General features: G+C 59.7%; 1 protein-coding gene across 2 annotated transcripts in view; it reads right to left on the bottom strand.

Moving 5' to 3' along the window:
* Positions 1-14,838, bottom strand: part of Trim67 (tripartite motif containing 67) — a 40,026-nt gene that overhangs the window by 5,577 nt on the left and 19,611 nt on the right. The window contains exons 2-9 of one of the 2 annotated variants that reach the window (XM_047520916.1): positions 10,561-10,656; positions 8,898-9,020; positions 7,968-8,078; positions 6,794-6,953; positions 4,785-4,930; positions 3,028-3,166; positions 2,269-2,572; positions 432-594 (exon numbers count right to left, since the gene is read on the bottom strand). In XM_047520916.1, the coding sequence (XP_047376872.1) occupies positions 432-594; positions 2,269-2,572; positions 3,028-3,166; positions 4,785-4,930; positions 6,794-6,953; positions 7,968-8,078; positions 8,898-9,020; positions 10,561-10,656 (1,242 nt within the window). The remainder of the gene's footprint in view (positions 1-431; positions 595-2,268; positions 2,573-3,027; positions 3,167-4,784; positions 4,931-6,793; positions 6,954-7,967; positions 8,079-8,897; positions 9,021-10,560; positions 10,657-14,838) is intronic. The other variant, XM_047520917.1, reaches the window with a different exon arrangement.

Raw genomic sequence — 14,838 nt, 5'->3', positions numbered from 1 at the left:
CCTGTAGACTAAGAGCCCACCTTCAGCTCACCTCAAGTCCCTTCTTAAACTGCCGTGAACCCCGCTACAGGCACAAGGCAGATCCACCCCCTGCCCAGCCAGAGGACTCTGCTGGAGGCTAAGGATGGCGCACCACAGCCTCCCATAAAGTTCTCTCCCCGCCCTTCCCCTGCCGCTGGTGGCGCCTCTATTCCAGGCCTCCCCACCCCAGCACCTGCTCAGCCCCTGAGCTCCGCTCCTCCACAGACTGCCGCCACCAGAGTCCCTGCTCTTTCCAAGTGAACACCTTGCCGTGGATCCTGCATGAAGACCACCTCCAGGCAGGCCACCTGGCCAGGCACTGCAGTCCACTTGGCTCAAGCGTGTGGCAGTGGCGGTGGGCGGGCACAGGGAGTGGCCCAGCCAACTGTGGCCAGGAGGGGCTGAGGTACCTGCACATTGCGGTTGAGGCTGAGGGCCGGCATGAAGACTCCCTCCATGTGGCTGAAGGCCGTGGGCCCCTGCTGCTGCCCATTGATGAAGAAGGTCAGGGTGTGCTTATTCAGGTCCAGCAGCACACCCACCGTGGCCCCCTTGCACACGCCACCTTCTGTCCTGAGAAGAGAAGTCCCAGGAAGACCCATCACCTCGCCAGCCCAGGGTGTGGATGGCAACTAGGAGAAGTGCTGAAAGCAGGCTGGGAACAGCCCGACCTCGAACTCGCCCGGGCAGGGTGCATCCTGCTGGCGTGTGGGCCTTCTCTTGCAGTGCTCGCACCCAAAGACCAGCCACACGACAGACTACCCTGGGGCCCATCTGCTCAACCCTTCTTTCCAACAGTGTCTGACACCTGCATCCCAGGGAAGGGGTTCCATCTGAAACTGGAGGTGGGGTGGGTACAGAAGTCACCTGCACCTGCCAAGGAAAAGAATTCACTTGGTCTAGCCTAGTGAGGCTCCTAGGCCTGATGGACATGCAGACACCCAGCCTCAGCTGTCCTCCCCAGAACCACCCTGGGGACCCTTGAGGAGCAGCATGTGGCAAGGGCGGGCAACAAATAGGGAGTCAAGCCCTTTGGTCCCCATACTGCGGTGGCAGTGACAGCCAGGGACAATGTCAGCAGCCCTGGGCCTCCCAGTGTCCATGGGCTGCACTCTGAGCTAGAGAGAAGCAGCGCGCACCCTCTGGGTGGGGAGGGATGTTAAAAGAGGATTGCTCCTAGGCCCTGGCTGACCTCGCTTGTCCTCAGGGGCTGAGCTGTGCCCCTGTCAGCTACAGGCAGCCTGGACAGGGACCTGAGCAGTGAGAAGGGTTCCAGACAGGACGCCTCCTGGTTCCTGGAGGGCTGGGCTTAGCGCTGTGGCCCTAGCTCACACCCAGAAGGTGGGCATCACAACTGGGCTGTTGGTGCTGTTCGCACGCTGCCCCCCAGTGGCAGTGGCGGGGATTCCCAGGGATTCTGAGGGCGGCAGCAGGCTTCCTCTGGGACGGTGCTCTCCTCCCCTGCTCCATGCCCAAGGCCGTGGATGATTCCCCCATGCTGTCCTCTAGTCCCACTACGGAGGCACCAGAGGCTGCCAAGGGTAGTGAAAGGCCCATTGGGCAGGGTGCGCCTGAGCCACCCTGAGCAGCAGCTGGGCTCCTCGGTGTGGGCCCGGTGGCTGGGCCAGTGTCTGACCTTCCCGAGCCATCTCAGTCTGCGAAATGGCCATGGTAACTACCTCGTAGGGCTGAAGGAGGTCGTCACTCCTAGCAAACTCTCCCGGGGCCGGTTTGGCTTAAGCAAGCACCAATGGGCTGGTGAGTTTGGATCTGGCCCCAGTGTGGGCCAGGGGCGGAGGGTGGGGCACACACAGAGGGACAGAGCTCCCAGAGTTTGAGGCCAAGGGCACTACCAGTGAGAGGCAGTGGGCAGGCATCCTGGAGGCCTCGGGTCCATTCTGGGACAGACCAGGCCTGGCTTCCTACTGCAGAGAAGGTGCCTGGGAGCTGTTAGCAGGTGCTGGGGGGCCCAGAGCACAGTGGGAGCTGGGGCCCAGGGAGTCTGAGGTTCCTCACAGGTCGGGGCAGTAACAGGGTCACTGGCGGCAGCAGGCCAGCAATGGCAATGACATGCTCCCTCTGCAATGCCCCACAGGAACACAAGCTTGACTGGATGGTCGTAAAGTGGGGCAGAACCAGAAAGAAAGCCACAGCTAGGTACCCATCGCATGGCTGCCTGCTGGGCAGCAGGAGTCCTGGTACAGGACCCCATCCCCAACCTGTGTGCTGGGCAGCCGGGCCTCGCACCTGTTGGTGTGGGAGTTGCAGTGCATGAACCAGCTGCGGTGGTTGTCCACGTACATGGCCCAGGCCCTGTCATCCTTGCCCAGCATCATGTCCTTGGCCACGGTGGCCCTGGCGACCCCAAAAGCGGGGTCTGGGTGGTTGTCATAGCGGTCCACGTGCAGCTCCCAGTAGTGCACGCCCTTGGAGAACGCAGCCGTGCCCAGAACCACCCGGTCATCATAGCTGCTGCAGGTGGCCGTCTGGTTGTCATTGGATAAAATGATGTCCCGGTGCCCAGAGTTGGGGTCAAATGTGAACCAAGCCACTGGAAAGGAAGGAGGCAGGAGAAGCAGGGTCAGGCCATGGAATGCCCTGGCAGGCTCTACTGTGCTTAGAGACAGACGCACCGATCCACGGCCACACCCAGTGGTCTCTGCGTGGGAAGCACGCACACTCACACTCCCTGCTCTGAGTTCTCCCAGTCCGTCCTTCAGCCTTGCTAAGAACAGACAGCAGGCCTTCTAGTCCCAACCGAGGGCGCTTCCGGGAGTCCTGGTTTCCAGCACCCTTCCCAACACTCAGATGCTGTTAGGTGTGAAGGAGGAGGCCAGCAGCTCACGGGTGAGGCATCAAGACCCAGAGAGGCAAAGCAATGGGCCCAGGTCACAAAGCTCCGTCCTGCTTTGCAGCCCATCCATGGCACCCTCCTGCTCACCAAACCCCCGGTCATGAGTTGTGGCCCACCGGCAGGATGCGAAACCACCCCAGCCCAGTGCTCACCATCCGAGGTCTGCAGGACCACGGTCTTACTGTAGGGCCCGACGCCAGCAGCGCTGAACGCCTTCACTCTGGCATTGTAGGTGCTGTTGAAGTGCAGCCCATCGATGGTGCACAGGGTCTCCTTGCCCACGTACACTTCCTGGGAGAGGGAGACCACTCTTCACCCTCTGCGTTTAGAAGAGCCCTCACAGACAGTGCCTGGGCACACATGGCTTTTGCCCCAACAAAAGTTACTCCTTTTGCTTATTTGGGCAGCACTAGGAATTGAACCCAGGGTGCTCTACCACCGAGCTGCACCCCAGCCTTTTTTATTTTTTTATTTTGAAATAGGGTCTTAAGTTGCCCAGGTTGGCCTTGAACTTGTGATCCTCCTGTCCCAGCCTCCTGAGTTGCTGGGATGACAGGTGTGGCTACCCTGCCCAGACCCAACAGAAGTTCTTAAATAAGGGATATTATAACCACTTGTAGCCCGGTCCCAGAAGTCTTCCTCCTCCTGGCCTCCTGGCCCCTGTGCCTGCAGGCTGCCAGGCATGTGGGGGTTCTGGGGAAGCAGGTCTGCAGGTCTGCAGCCAGCTAGGATACTGCCCAAGGATGCCTGCCTCTGCTGAAGTGACCCTGTCAGAAGATTCTGGAGCCCTGAGGGACACTGGCTCCCACATCCCCTCCTGCCCCAGGTCTTCCCAGAGGATGAGACACTTCTGAGTCAAACCCAAGCGTCTTTTTCTAGGGCTTCCTTTCTTCCCCATTCACTTCCGAGTTACAATGGTCCTATTGACCTGCCGGCCACACAGCCTTCTGGGTCTCCTGTCACTGTGTGCTGCTTGGTGTGTCCATGGCTCCTTCCCTGCTTTCCTTTCTGGGGGCTCCCTATTCACTTGCTATTCCAAATTCTTGACAGTAACCTCTGGGCCAGTTGTGAAGGTCTCTTAAGTTTCACACAACTTGGGGACTTCGTGATTTTGTTTTTTATTGTACACACAAGGAGACCCGGGGAAGGTCAGGAGCTGGCCCGGGATTGCAGCTAGTCTACTGAGGGGCCACAATTCAATGCAGGCCTGCTCACTGGGTAGCTTCCTGGGGAGGATCGCAGGAGACCCAGTGCTTGCCGACCGGTGGGCTCAGCGGGCAAGGAGGCAGAGGCAGAGGTGAGGGCAGTACCCCCCACTCACGTGCCCCTGGGCCTGGCCACGTGGAGCTCGGGGGACAGTCCTGCAGGGGTCTGACCCAGGGTTGGCAGCGTGCAGGGGAGGAGATGCACTCAGACTCACTAAGAACCCTTGCTGTCCCCACGTCAGTCCACCGAGGGGCCATGAGGGCAGTATGTCACCCCAAACCAACAGTCATTTTTGAAGTGTTTCTACATACCCGGCACCTTGCCAGGTACTTGAGGCATAGGAAAAGCCTCCTCCTCTGCAGAATGTGACCCTGAGGCCAGCCTGTCCCCTGAATGTCAGCCAGACGGACCAGACGGGGTGTGATAAAGCCTGCCCTGCAGAGGCCGGAGTTGCCACGTGAGGTGGTGAGGCCGGGGAGGGTGGGCAAGGAGGTGTGTGCGGGCAGAGCTGCCTGAATGGCGCCCGCCTCGTGCCAGGTCAGGCCCTGCAGGGAAGTCACCCCGTACTCCTGCGACACACACTGCCGCCTGCAGCAGGGAAGCCAGCCAGCTCCTTGTCCTATGTCCTCTTCTCAGGGTGGCATCGGCCATCCACTCACAGCCTGCACGTCAGGAAGCCCCCACGCCCAGCAGCAGGCCTCACCCGGAACTGCCCCCCGTCCCCGTCGTCCAGCTCCAGGACGTAGCCGTCCACAGGGCTGTGGGTGAAGGGCGGTGTCCTCCAAGCCAGGGTGACACTGTTGTTCCGAGTGCAGCATGTCTCCAGTTGCAGCAGGGGGACGGGTGGCACTGTGACAGGGACCATGGGTTAGCTCAGTGCCCCTGCCTCAGGCCCAGCCCACCCCAGGGAACAATTAGCCGAATTCCCTCCCTGGCCACCTGGGCCACGCCCAGGGCCCAGGAGGGCTGGGGACCGGGACGTGCAGGTCTTGTGTCCTTCCTAACCCACAGCATGTCCTGATCTCAGGGCTGGGGTTGTGGCCCACCCTCAAGTCTGTCACCCGCCCACCGAGAACGGTGACAGTGACGCTCAGGCTTGTGAGGAGCACTAGAGGTAGCTCGGCAGAGTCCACCTTGCACAGGCCTGGCGAGCTCTCTGGCAGGGCTCAGCACCAGGCAAGAGTCAGCCTTACGCCAGGGCTGGGAAGAGGGACTCTACGGTTTACCTTCAGTGTCCCCAGAGGCTCTGTGTTCAAGGACTGGTCCCCAGTGCTGTGCCGCTGGGAGGCGGGAGCCCTTGGGAGGTGGGGCGGGGGCCCCCTTCTCTGGGGCCGTGCCCTCGGAGGGGACCCAGCCCCTTCCTCTGCCTCTCCTTCACTTCCTGGTCGTGAGACAAGAGGTGTTGCTCGGCTTCACCGTGATCTGATGCCTCACCACGTGTCACTGTCCATCGACTAGGGACTAAAGCCTCCCAGGCTGTGAGCCGAGGGGACCTTGGCTCCAGGCAGATTGCCTCAGGCGTTGACACGGTCCTGGAGCACTGACCAGCACAGCGGGGCCTGGGCGGGAGGAGCTCCCTAGGGGTTGGGACCGCCTCGGAAGGAGGGTGCACAGCTCGTTAAACCACGAGGGGGAGGACTGTCGTGTGTTCTGGCTCTTTGGGCTCAAGAGATTTTAGAAATTGATAGAATCCCCTCTGACCTTTTTAGAAAGGGAAAATGGCAAGATTGGTATTTCAGTTGTAAGAATGGGGTCACCATTTTCCAGATGTTGGCTGAAGGTCCAGCTGGTTGAAATCAGTTGACGACAGGGTGCTTCTAGTGCCCGAGCACAACCTGACTCCCGCCCGTGGTGGGTTGTAAGAGTCCCCTCCCGTCCCCTCGGCTCGGGCTCTGCACCCTGTGGCTCCCCGCTGCAGGAGCAACTGGGGGAGCGACCAAGCCTCCTCACTGCGCCCACGTCTGGGGTCCCTCCCCCGCCGTCTGCTCCTTGGCACTGCATCTCATTCACGCCCAGGCAGGTGGCTTTTCCCAACCTCCTGTCGTGTCCTGGGGGTGCAAAGTGGGAGGGAGCCTGGGGTGTCGAGAGCCCTGCTTTTCCACACTCTGAAGGTCGGGACCCTCGGGTCCTCTCCCGAGCACCTTAGGGCAGGACTCTGTTCTGGCTGTCCCTTGCTGCCTTTGCAACTGGCCAAGTTGTGTGGGCACGACCCTGACCACATACCCCCTGGGCTACTGCCATGCTCTGCCTGCTCCTCTGGAGCCAGGAAACTCACTCCCGCCTCCCAGCCTCGGTGCCTGCTCTCTGCTCCTCCCCTGGGCTGCCCCCTCCCCTGGAGAAGCAGCCCACCCCCTGCTGCCCCTGCTCTGCCTCCTGTTGGCACTGGCTGCCACGACCAGGCATCAGGCATGGCGCCTCTCCTGTCCATGCGCCGTCCCCTCCCTTCTCTAGAACAGAAGCTCCGTCTTTGGAGGGAGTTTGCTGGCACAGCCTGGCGCAGGGTGGACACTCCGTGGGTCATTGTGAGTGAACACAAAGGGGACACTCAGACGGAGGACTGCCCGCCCAGCTCCAGTCAGGCCTGCCACTCGGGTCCCTGCCCTTCCACCCTGGTGTGGCCGAGTGCATCAGGGCTCCCAGCACCCAGCTGCCCCTCAGACCGGTGCCTCTTTGGAAGAAGCACAGGCTGAACGAGGGCCAACCGTGGCTCACCCCTACATTTCATCTGAATGAAGTCCAGCTGGTGGATGGCCTGCAGCAGCGGCTCGCTATCCAAGGTCAGGTCAAACTCTGCAGACACTTTCGGCTCCAGGGCACCTTTGACCCACTGCTCCTGGGACACCTGGACGCGCTTGATCAGGGCGTCGGAGATCTAAAGGGAGCACAGGATGAGGGTAGCGTTTGCAGGGGAGAGCACAGGGAGGGAGCCGAGGGTTTGGTCTCTGTGGGCCCAGGGAATGGAAGGGCTGTGCTGGGCACATGTCCTCAAGCCAGGGCCGGATGAAGCCACCCCTGCCGCACAGCAGTCATGGGTAGACTCACTGTCATGTCTGACTCGCGGTTCAGCAGCACGATTATGTCAAACGCACAGAAGCACTAGCTATTCAGAGAAATTGGGTCAAACCCTTTCGTGAAGTAAAGACACTTTGCAAAAAATATGCAGAACCATGCTTGATCACACCTGCCATGCCAGCTCTCATGGCATGTGAAACTCTAGTCAAGTGAAACTTCAGCCAAGTGAAACTCTAGTCTCTGTCCCAGGGCCCGAGGAGAGCATGCCAGGGCCTCTGTGCTCAGAAGCCACTCCCCAGTGCATCTCCTCTTGTGGCTCCAAGGCTTTTGCACCAAACCAGCGGCATCGTGCCTACAGCTCTTCCCTGGCTGGGAAGTTCTGCTCATCAGACACTTGCACACCTCCCGCAGAGTCAGGCCCCTGCACACCTCCTGGGGAGTTACCAAGAGGGTCTGCCATTTTCCCCAGACAGAGGCTGAATCACTGCTGTGTCCCCGAGAGACATGCACAACCCAAGAGGGCCAAACTGAGGGCAGGCAGCCGGTCACTGACCAGGCCTGCAGGAGCAGCCTGAGGGAAGGCTGCGTGGCTCCTCCCTGTGCAGTCCGTCCGCTTCATCTGCAGACTGCCTTTCCCCCGTGTGGGGGAGATGTTGAAGTGCGGCCTTTGGCCCTGGAGATGATGCTCGCTCACCTCTTGTTTTATGGGTGCTGCAAAACTGGGGTGGGAGTGGCCGAGGGCTGCATCGAGGGGGTGCTGGACCCCTGCACTCCAAGCACTGTGTCAGAGTCTGCACAGTGCCGAGCTGTGGCAGGACAGTGCCCGACACCGGGGCTGGAGGACACCCTGGCCGTCCTGGCGTGGCAGGCTCACCTGTAGGAACCCAGAGGGGTCGTTCTCCTTGGTCACCTCCAGGCAGTACTCCATCAGCCCCGTGGACTGGCGCAGCTTCAGCGTGCAGTGGTTGATCTGGTCCCAAACCATCTGCAACAGGCACTCCTCTTAGCAAAGCAACTGTCTTCCAGAGGAAGAGCAGCCAGGCCCCGAGGGTCAGCCAGATAGCGCGGGTGCCTGGGGAGGGCCTCCTGGCCTGGCCAGCCTCCTGCCCACTCCTCCACTCTGCTCCTGGCTACAGGGGAATAGATGAGACCTATTCCCTCAGCAGACTTTGGAACTCTGGAGCAATGTGGGGAAAGGGCAGGGCTTGAGTTCTGCCTGCTGCTGGTGGCCACCCCTGGCCACGCTCCCACTGACCAGCAGGCAGGGGTGGCTCGAGGGATGGCTACATCACCTGGACACATGGCTTCCTCCGACACTCCCTCCTCCTCTCCTTGAAAGTGACACTTCCTGCTCTGTTAGGAAACGTCCCCAAGGCCACCTGCAGTGCCCTGGTGACAGCCCCTCCTTAGTTCAGAGCGCCCTGGGCACCAGCCCGACGGGGTGCAGTGTGGAGGCAGGGTGCTGGCCATCCCGGGCAGAGAAGGCCGTATGCATCACTGCTGACTGTCGGCGTGAGACATCAGAGGGAACTGAAGAAGGGGACGGGCCAGGGACAAGCGGAGCAGGGCCCTGCCATTGCGAGGGCCACTCCCACTCTGAGAAGAGGGCAGGAGTCCCCGAGACAGCAGGTTGCCCCAGGAGGTGGGAGGTGGCGGCTGGACAAGCGGGCTGCCCCTGCTCTGCAGGGAGCACGGGTAGTGACTGTTCCCTGAACGCCACCCTCCTCGCCACATCCTGCCTTCCCAGGCCGCTCGACCAGGGTCCGCCCAGGGCCCCTGCCTGCCCGGCCTGCCCGCTGCCTACCTTCAACTTGTGCTCTCGCTCCTTGGTCACCTTGGTGAGAAGCTTGGCCTTCTGCCGCGTCAGCGCCTCCACCAGGGCATCGCACTGGGCCACCAGGCAGGCCTCATAGTCCAGCCCGTTCTCCTGGGGAGCAGAGAGCTTGAGGGAGGGCCGCTGCACACGGGGAGCGAGCTCAGAAGCACCTGGGAGAAGCCCCGCACCGCGAGCGCCCAGGTGACCCAGGGCGGGGCCGGGAGTCCTCAGCAGACCTGCCCCCGAAAGTTCTCCGGCACCCTGGGAGGTGCTCTCCCGAGACTCTGGGCAAGGGCAGAGGCAGGGCGCGGGCCCCGCCTGGCACAGTGCCACAGCTGGAGGGTGCGGCCCAGGTGGCGGAGCAGCCTGCCAAGGGCCACAGCGGCACCGGCCTGCGCGCTGGGGAACTCTTCTTAGCTCGATTTTTCTTACTTTCTAAAATTTCTATGCCACAGACTTTTGCTTTTTATAACCAGAAAAAGGTGAAGCAAACAAAAAAATACTGCTTTCGCTCCAGGTCTGTCTCTCAGCTCCAGGGAAGAATCCTCTGAACCACTAGGGTCGGCGTGGGTTCACACCTCTGCTTCGGTACCCCCCAAATCATGGTGAAGTCCTAAGCCCAGGACCTTGGAATGTGACCGTGTAGGGACGGGGCCTTTGAAGAGCAACTGAGATATAATGAGGTCATCAGGGCAGATCGCTATCCAATCTGACGGAGTCCTTATAAGAGAAGGAGACTAGGACGCAGACGCACAGAGAGCACAGGGACTCAGGAGCAGACCGCATCTGCAAGCCAAGGAGAGGCCTCAGAAGGGACCAGCCTGTTCATGGCTGGCACTTGCAGCCTTCCAGACCGAGAGTAAATTTCCTCTGTGCAAGCCACCCTGTTCTGTGGTAAGAGTCTAGAAAGACTAACACACCTGTGTCTGTGAAATGCTGGGGACTCCTGACTTCAGGCGCCCCATGGCTGTCGCGGGAGGTCAGCTTATGAGGGATGGGTTTTGCTGCAGTTGGATCTTAAGAGCCTGCAAAGGTCCTGCAGTGGGACTGGCAGGTGGTGGAGCTTTGCAGGGAGGCCTGGTTAGGCTACGGGGGAGGAAGTTAGGCTACTGGGGATGTGCCCTTGAAGGAACTGTTGGGACCTCAGCCCCTCTTCTGCTTCCTGGCCACCACTTGGCAAACAGCTTCCTCTGCCACACATTCCCACCATGGTGTACCGTGCCACCAAAGTCCAGAGACAATGGAGTAGAGCAACATGGACAGAAACTGCTGAAACCATGAGCCTAAATAAACCTCTCTTCTGTATATGCCAACTGTCTCAGGCATTTTGTCACAGTAACAGAAGACTCACTAAGAGTTCTCATGGGCTAAGACTCTAAGGACCTTCAGCCTCTTCTGCAGTCAGCTCTGCAGATGCTTTACAGGTTCCTCCCCTGTGTGCACAGACCTGTGGGGCACTCTCTCCCTCCACAGAGGGATCCCTGAAGCAATACTGGCTGATCTTAGGACGCTTGTCAGGTTTGTTGGGCACAGCGTAGGTGCTCAGTGAACACTTGGGATGTGGGGATTTATGTTTTGGTGCAGGGATTACATGGGCCTGTCTGGCACAAAGCACCACTGTCCTTGCTAAGTACACCCGGACCACGCTTACCTGGATCTGCTGCAGGATGTTCTTGAGCTGGACCAGAAACTCCTTCGCCTCTTTGGCCTTATCTGAAACCCCATTTAAGGCCTGAGATAGCTGGGCCTGGAAAAGACACGACATGGTCAAAGGGGACGTCAAGAGCACACAGCTGCACCTCGGCATGGAAGCCCGCATTCGTGCAGGGTGCAAGGCTGTCCTATCTATGAGGGGACCATGACTGAGGCACGGCCCCAGAGCACACGGCTTTGCCCTCTGACCCTGGCCTGGAAGAGGCAAGGACTGCTGCCCTAGCTAGGGAATCCAGCAGGCCGGCCCCTGGTGTCTGCAGCTCAGGGCAAGAGGACAGGGGAGCCCGAGGCCTGGCCCAGGGCCTGCTCCTCTGTGGCAGGTCCGTCTCTCATCAGTAGATGCTGTGAGCATCCTGGATCCCAAGTCGAACCCACTCACCCCATTCCTGCAGTCACCTTTCAACCTGGGGGCACACCCAGAGGAGAAGCAGAGAGCACGTGGCTCTAGAGGTGAGCTGGTCCTAAGGCACCCTCTAGAAGCTTCTAGTGTCTGTCCTTTTGGAAGTGACCAGCAGAGCCCCAGAGGGGACTTCTGAACCCAGGACCAGCTGCTGCAAAACAGGATATGTGGGAAGTGGGCTGTGCCCTGCCCTAGTGACTCCATGGTGTGCAGAACAGCAGCTCTCAGGCTGTGCCCGCCCTGAGACTCCATGGTGTGCAGAACAGCAGCTCTCAGGCTGTGCCTGCCCTGGTGACTCCATGGTGTGCAGAACAGCAGCTCTCAGGCTGAGCCTGCCCTAGTGACTCCATGGTGTGTAGGACAGCAGCTCTCAGGCTGTGCCTGCCCAGTGACTCCATGGTGTAGAACAGCAGCTCTCAGGCTGTGCCCGCCCTGAGACTCCATGGTGTGCAGGACAGCAGCTCCCAGGCTGTGCCTGCCCTGAGTGGCTTCATGGTGAACAGGACAGTAGCTCTCAGGCTGTGCCTGCCCTAGTGACTCCATGGTATGTAGAACAGCAGTTCTCAGGCTGTGCCTGCCCTAGTGACTCCATTGTGTGCAGAACAGCAGCTCTCAGGCTGTACGTGTCCTGAGTGACTCCATGGTGTACAACAGCAGCTCTCAGGCTGTGCCTGCCCTGGTGACTCCATGGTGTGCAGAACAGCAGCTCTCAGGCTGTGCGTGTCCTGAGTGACTCCATGGTGTGCACAACAGCAGTTCTCAGGCTGTGCCTGCCCTAGTGGCTCCATGGTGTGCAGAACAGCAGCTCTCAGGCTGTGCCTGCCCTAGTGGCTCCATGGTGTGCAGAACAGCAGCTCTCAGGCTGTGCCTGCCCTGAGTGACTCCATGGTGTAGAACAGCAGCTCTCAGGCTGTGCCTGCCCTGGTGACTCCATGGTGTAGAACAGCAGCTCTCAGGCTGTGCCTGCCCTAGTGGCTCCATGGTGTGCAGAACAGCAGCTCTCAGGCTGTGCCTGCCCTGGTGACTCCATGGTGTAGAACAGCAGCTCTCAGGCTGTGCCTGCCCTAGTGGCTCCATGGTGTGCAGAACAGCAGCTCTCAGGCTGTGCCTGCCCTGAGTGGCTCCATGGTGTACAGAACAGCAGCTCTCAGGCTATGCCTGCCCTGAGTGACTCCATGGTGTACACAACAGCAGTTCTCAGGTTGTGCCTGCCCTGAGACTCCATGGTGTGCAGGACAGCAGCTCCCAGGCTGTGCCTGCCCTGAGTGACTTCATGGTGAACAGGACAGTAGCTCTCAGGCTGTGCCTGCCCTAGTGACTCCATGGTATGTAGAACAGCAGTTCTCAGGTTGTACCTGCCCTGGGTGACTCCATTTGTACAGCATAGTTTGCTCTGAGTCACTCTATATTGAGCACAGGTTTCAAGGTAGAAGGACTCTACACTTCCTTTGAATAAACACCATCTGCCTGACACCACCATAAGGCACAAATTGACAGGTAATTTACATGTGCCAACTTAGCAAACTAAATCAGAAGCACCTGGACATATGGACTTTCCAAATCTTATCAGGAACACCAGCCATGGGAGCTTATCAACCTCACCAGACAGAAGCCTGCTCATGTAAGGCCCATAAAAGGAGAAGCCTCCTGATGCTGGTCATGGTGGTCCCTGGATCCTGTCACCTGGTCACTTCTCACAGCCTGCCCAGGAAAATCACCGCAGCAGTCGATCTACCCTTCTGTTCCAGGGCTTCAGCCGAAAGGGTTTTCTCCTGGCCCCCTCCAAGGTGACACCCCGATCTGATACTTCAAACTCATGCTCTGAAACGGAAACTGTTACCCACCAGGATCCTCTGCCTGGGCAACTCTGTGGGAAAGGTCCGTTAAATCCGCCTCTGACCGCCCACAAGGACTCTTTGGCTCTGTGTGCATATCTGCCTCCTCCTGTGCTCCTGGCCCAGCGACCTACCCCTGTGGCCACCTTATCCTGTCTCGGTCTTTCTGTTCCTTACACATAAGTCTGGTGTGTGCCTTGAGCGTTACGGACACTAGAAGTCGAGGTTGGGATGGAAGGAAAGGACTTGTGATGGCCCGGCTGCTGTCCGGTGCCCACAGGCTTCAGTGAATCACAACTGCTCGTGTGGCGTAGCTGTGAGCCCGCTGTGACTCGGCCAACGCTAACACCGTGGGGACAGGCGGGTTCCATCTGCCATGGCCGGCTTGCTCTCCACACATGGCCACACTGTCCAGTTTGACTCTCCAACCTGGCTATGGACCAGTGGATGACCCGGCTTTTAACAGAGTCACATTTCTCAAATTTAAAGACTGAGAACGGAGCAGGACAGGACTGGAGAGGCCAGGGTCCCCCGCCCACACCCTCCTGTTCTTCAGGTGTCCCTCACCTGTGGCGATCCCATAGGCAGCCCTGCTCCCTCTCTGTCTCTTGACATTCATCGCACACACCTGGAGGCTTGCCTTCTGTCTGTCTCTCCCTGGGACGCCAGCCACCCAGACAGGAACTTCCCGGTTGTCCCAGCCACATTCTAGCACTGGCCACGCAGCACGATGTCCCTAGCTGTGGCATTAACAGAGTCCATGAATGGGACTCTTTAGACCGCAGCAGTGGTGCTCAGAGCGGAGTCCCCGGACGTGTCAGCACCACTGGGACCTCAGTAGAAGTACCACTTTGGCTCCTCCCCAGCTGCTGATTAGAAACCAGGGGGAGCCTCGGAGTCTGGGTTGAACCAGCGCTCCAAGGGCACCTGGTGCAGTTTGAGACTCGCTGCCCTGGACAAGCGTAGCCTCAGCTAGAAATCTCTGAGGAAGAGCTGGGAGCAGGCACAAAGGCGTGCGTGGAAGACAAGGCAGGCTCTGCAGCTCCAGAAGCACCTGGTCCAGGTGAGGTCCAGGTGAGGTCCAGGTAACTGCCGCATACTGCTCCAGAGAGCCAGGAGCCCCTCGGAGAAGCTCCTACTCCACCGCTGTACCCCTGGGCCCCCTCAGGCTCCTCCCTTGGTGGCTCACCCTGGGGTACCACCTCTGTGTTAGCTTCCAGGCAGCAAAGCAGCAGAACATGGGCGATGGCAGGAGTGCCCCATGTCCACTCTCCACTGACGGCCATGGGCCACATGTGGCTCCTGAGCAGCTGAAGGGTGGCTGATGTGGCCAAGGAGCTGGGTTTCATGTATTGTTTAGTTTAATGTTTAAGGGGCACAGGTCTTGACTCCTGTCCTTGGAGGGTCCAGGGCCCGGGTACTTGAACTTGGAGGGAGGCTCACAGGCCCGCGGGCATCTTCCAAAGTGATCAGTTGTCTGCATCCGGAGAGGAACAGCAAGGCCCTCCCGAAGGCACCGCGGAGGGCATGGGCCCACCAGGGCAGGGCCGTCCCTGTCCTCAGCCATCACGGAGCCTTGCCGGGCAGTGTAAATAAGGACGCCTGTGCCTCACCGTTCTGGAGGCCAGGTCCCAGATCAGGGTGCCAGCACGCTGGGCTCCTAGAGAGGGTCCACACATTCCCTCTCCTAGCGAGCATGCAGACACCTGGCCCCTTCCTCTCCCTGGGCCTCCACTCTCCCAACCTCATCCAAGACCAATGGCCTCCCAAGGTCCCACCATCTCCACATCAAGGATTAGGGCTTTGGTGGGCATACTCGGGGTCACTCACTCTCGGGCCTTACGGCCTCGTCACGGGCCCCTCCCCCTCACCTCTACAGGATCAGTGGAGCAACTGTCTTTTGTCTTTGCACAAATGGGAGTTTGGGGAAAAACCCTGGTTGAAGAAAGAGCAGAATGATGGCTAACTAGAGGCGTGAGCT

The sequence above is a fragment of the Sciurus carolinensis genome, chromosome 12, assembly GCF_902686445.1.
Source record: "Sciurus carolinensis chromosome 12, mSciCar1.2, whole genome shotgun sequence".
NCBI lineage: Eukaryota > Metazoa > Chordata > Mammalia > Rodentia > Sciuridae > Sciurus > Sciurus carolinensis.
Note: the sequence above shows the minus strand (reverse complement) of the source record. Positions and strands in the feature narration are given on the sequence as shown.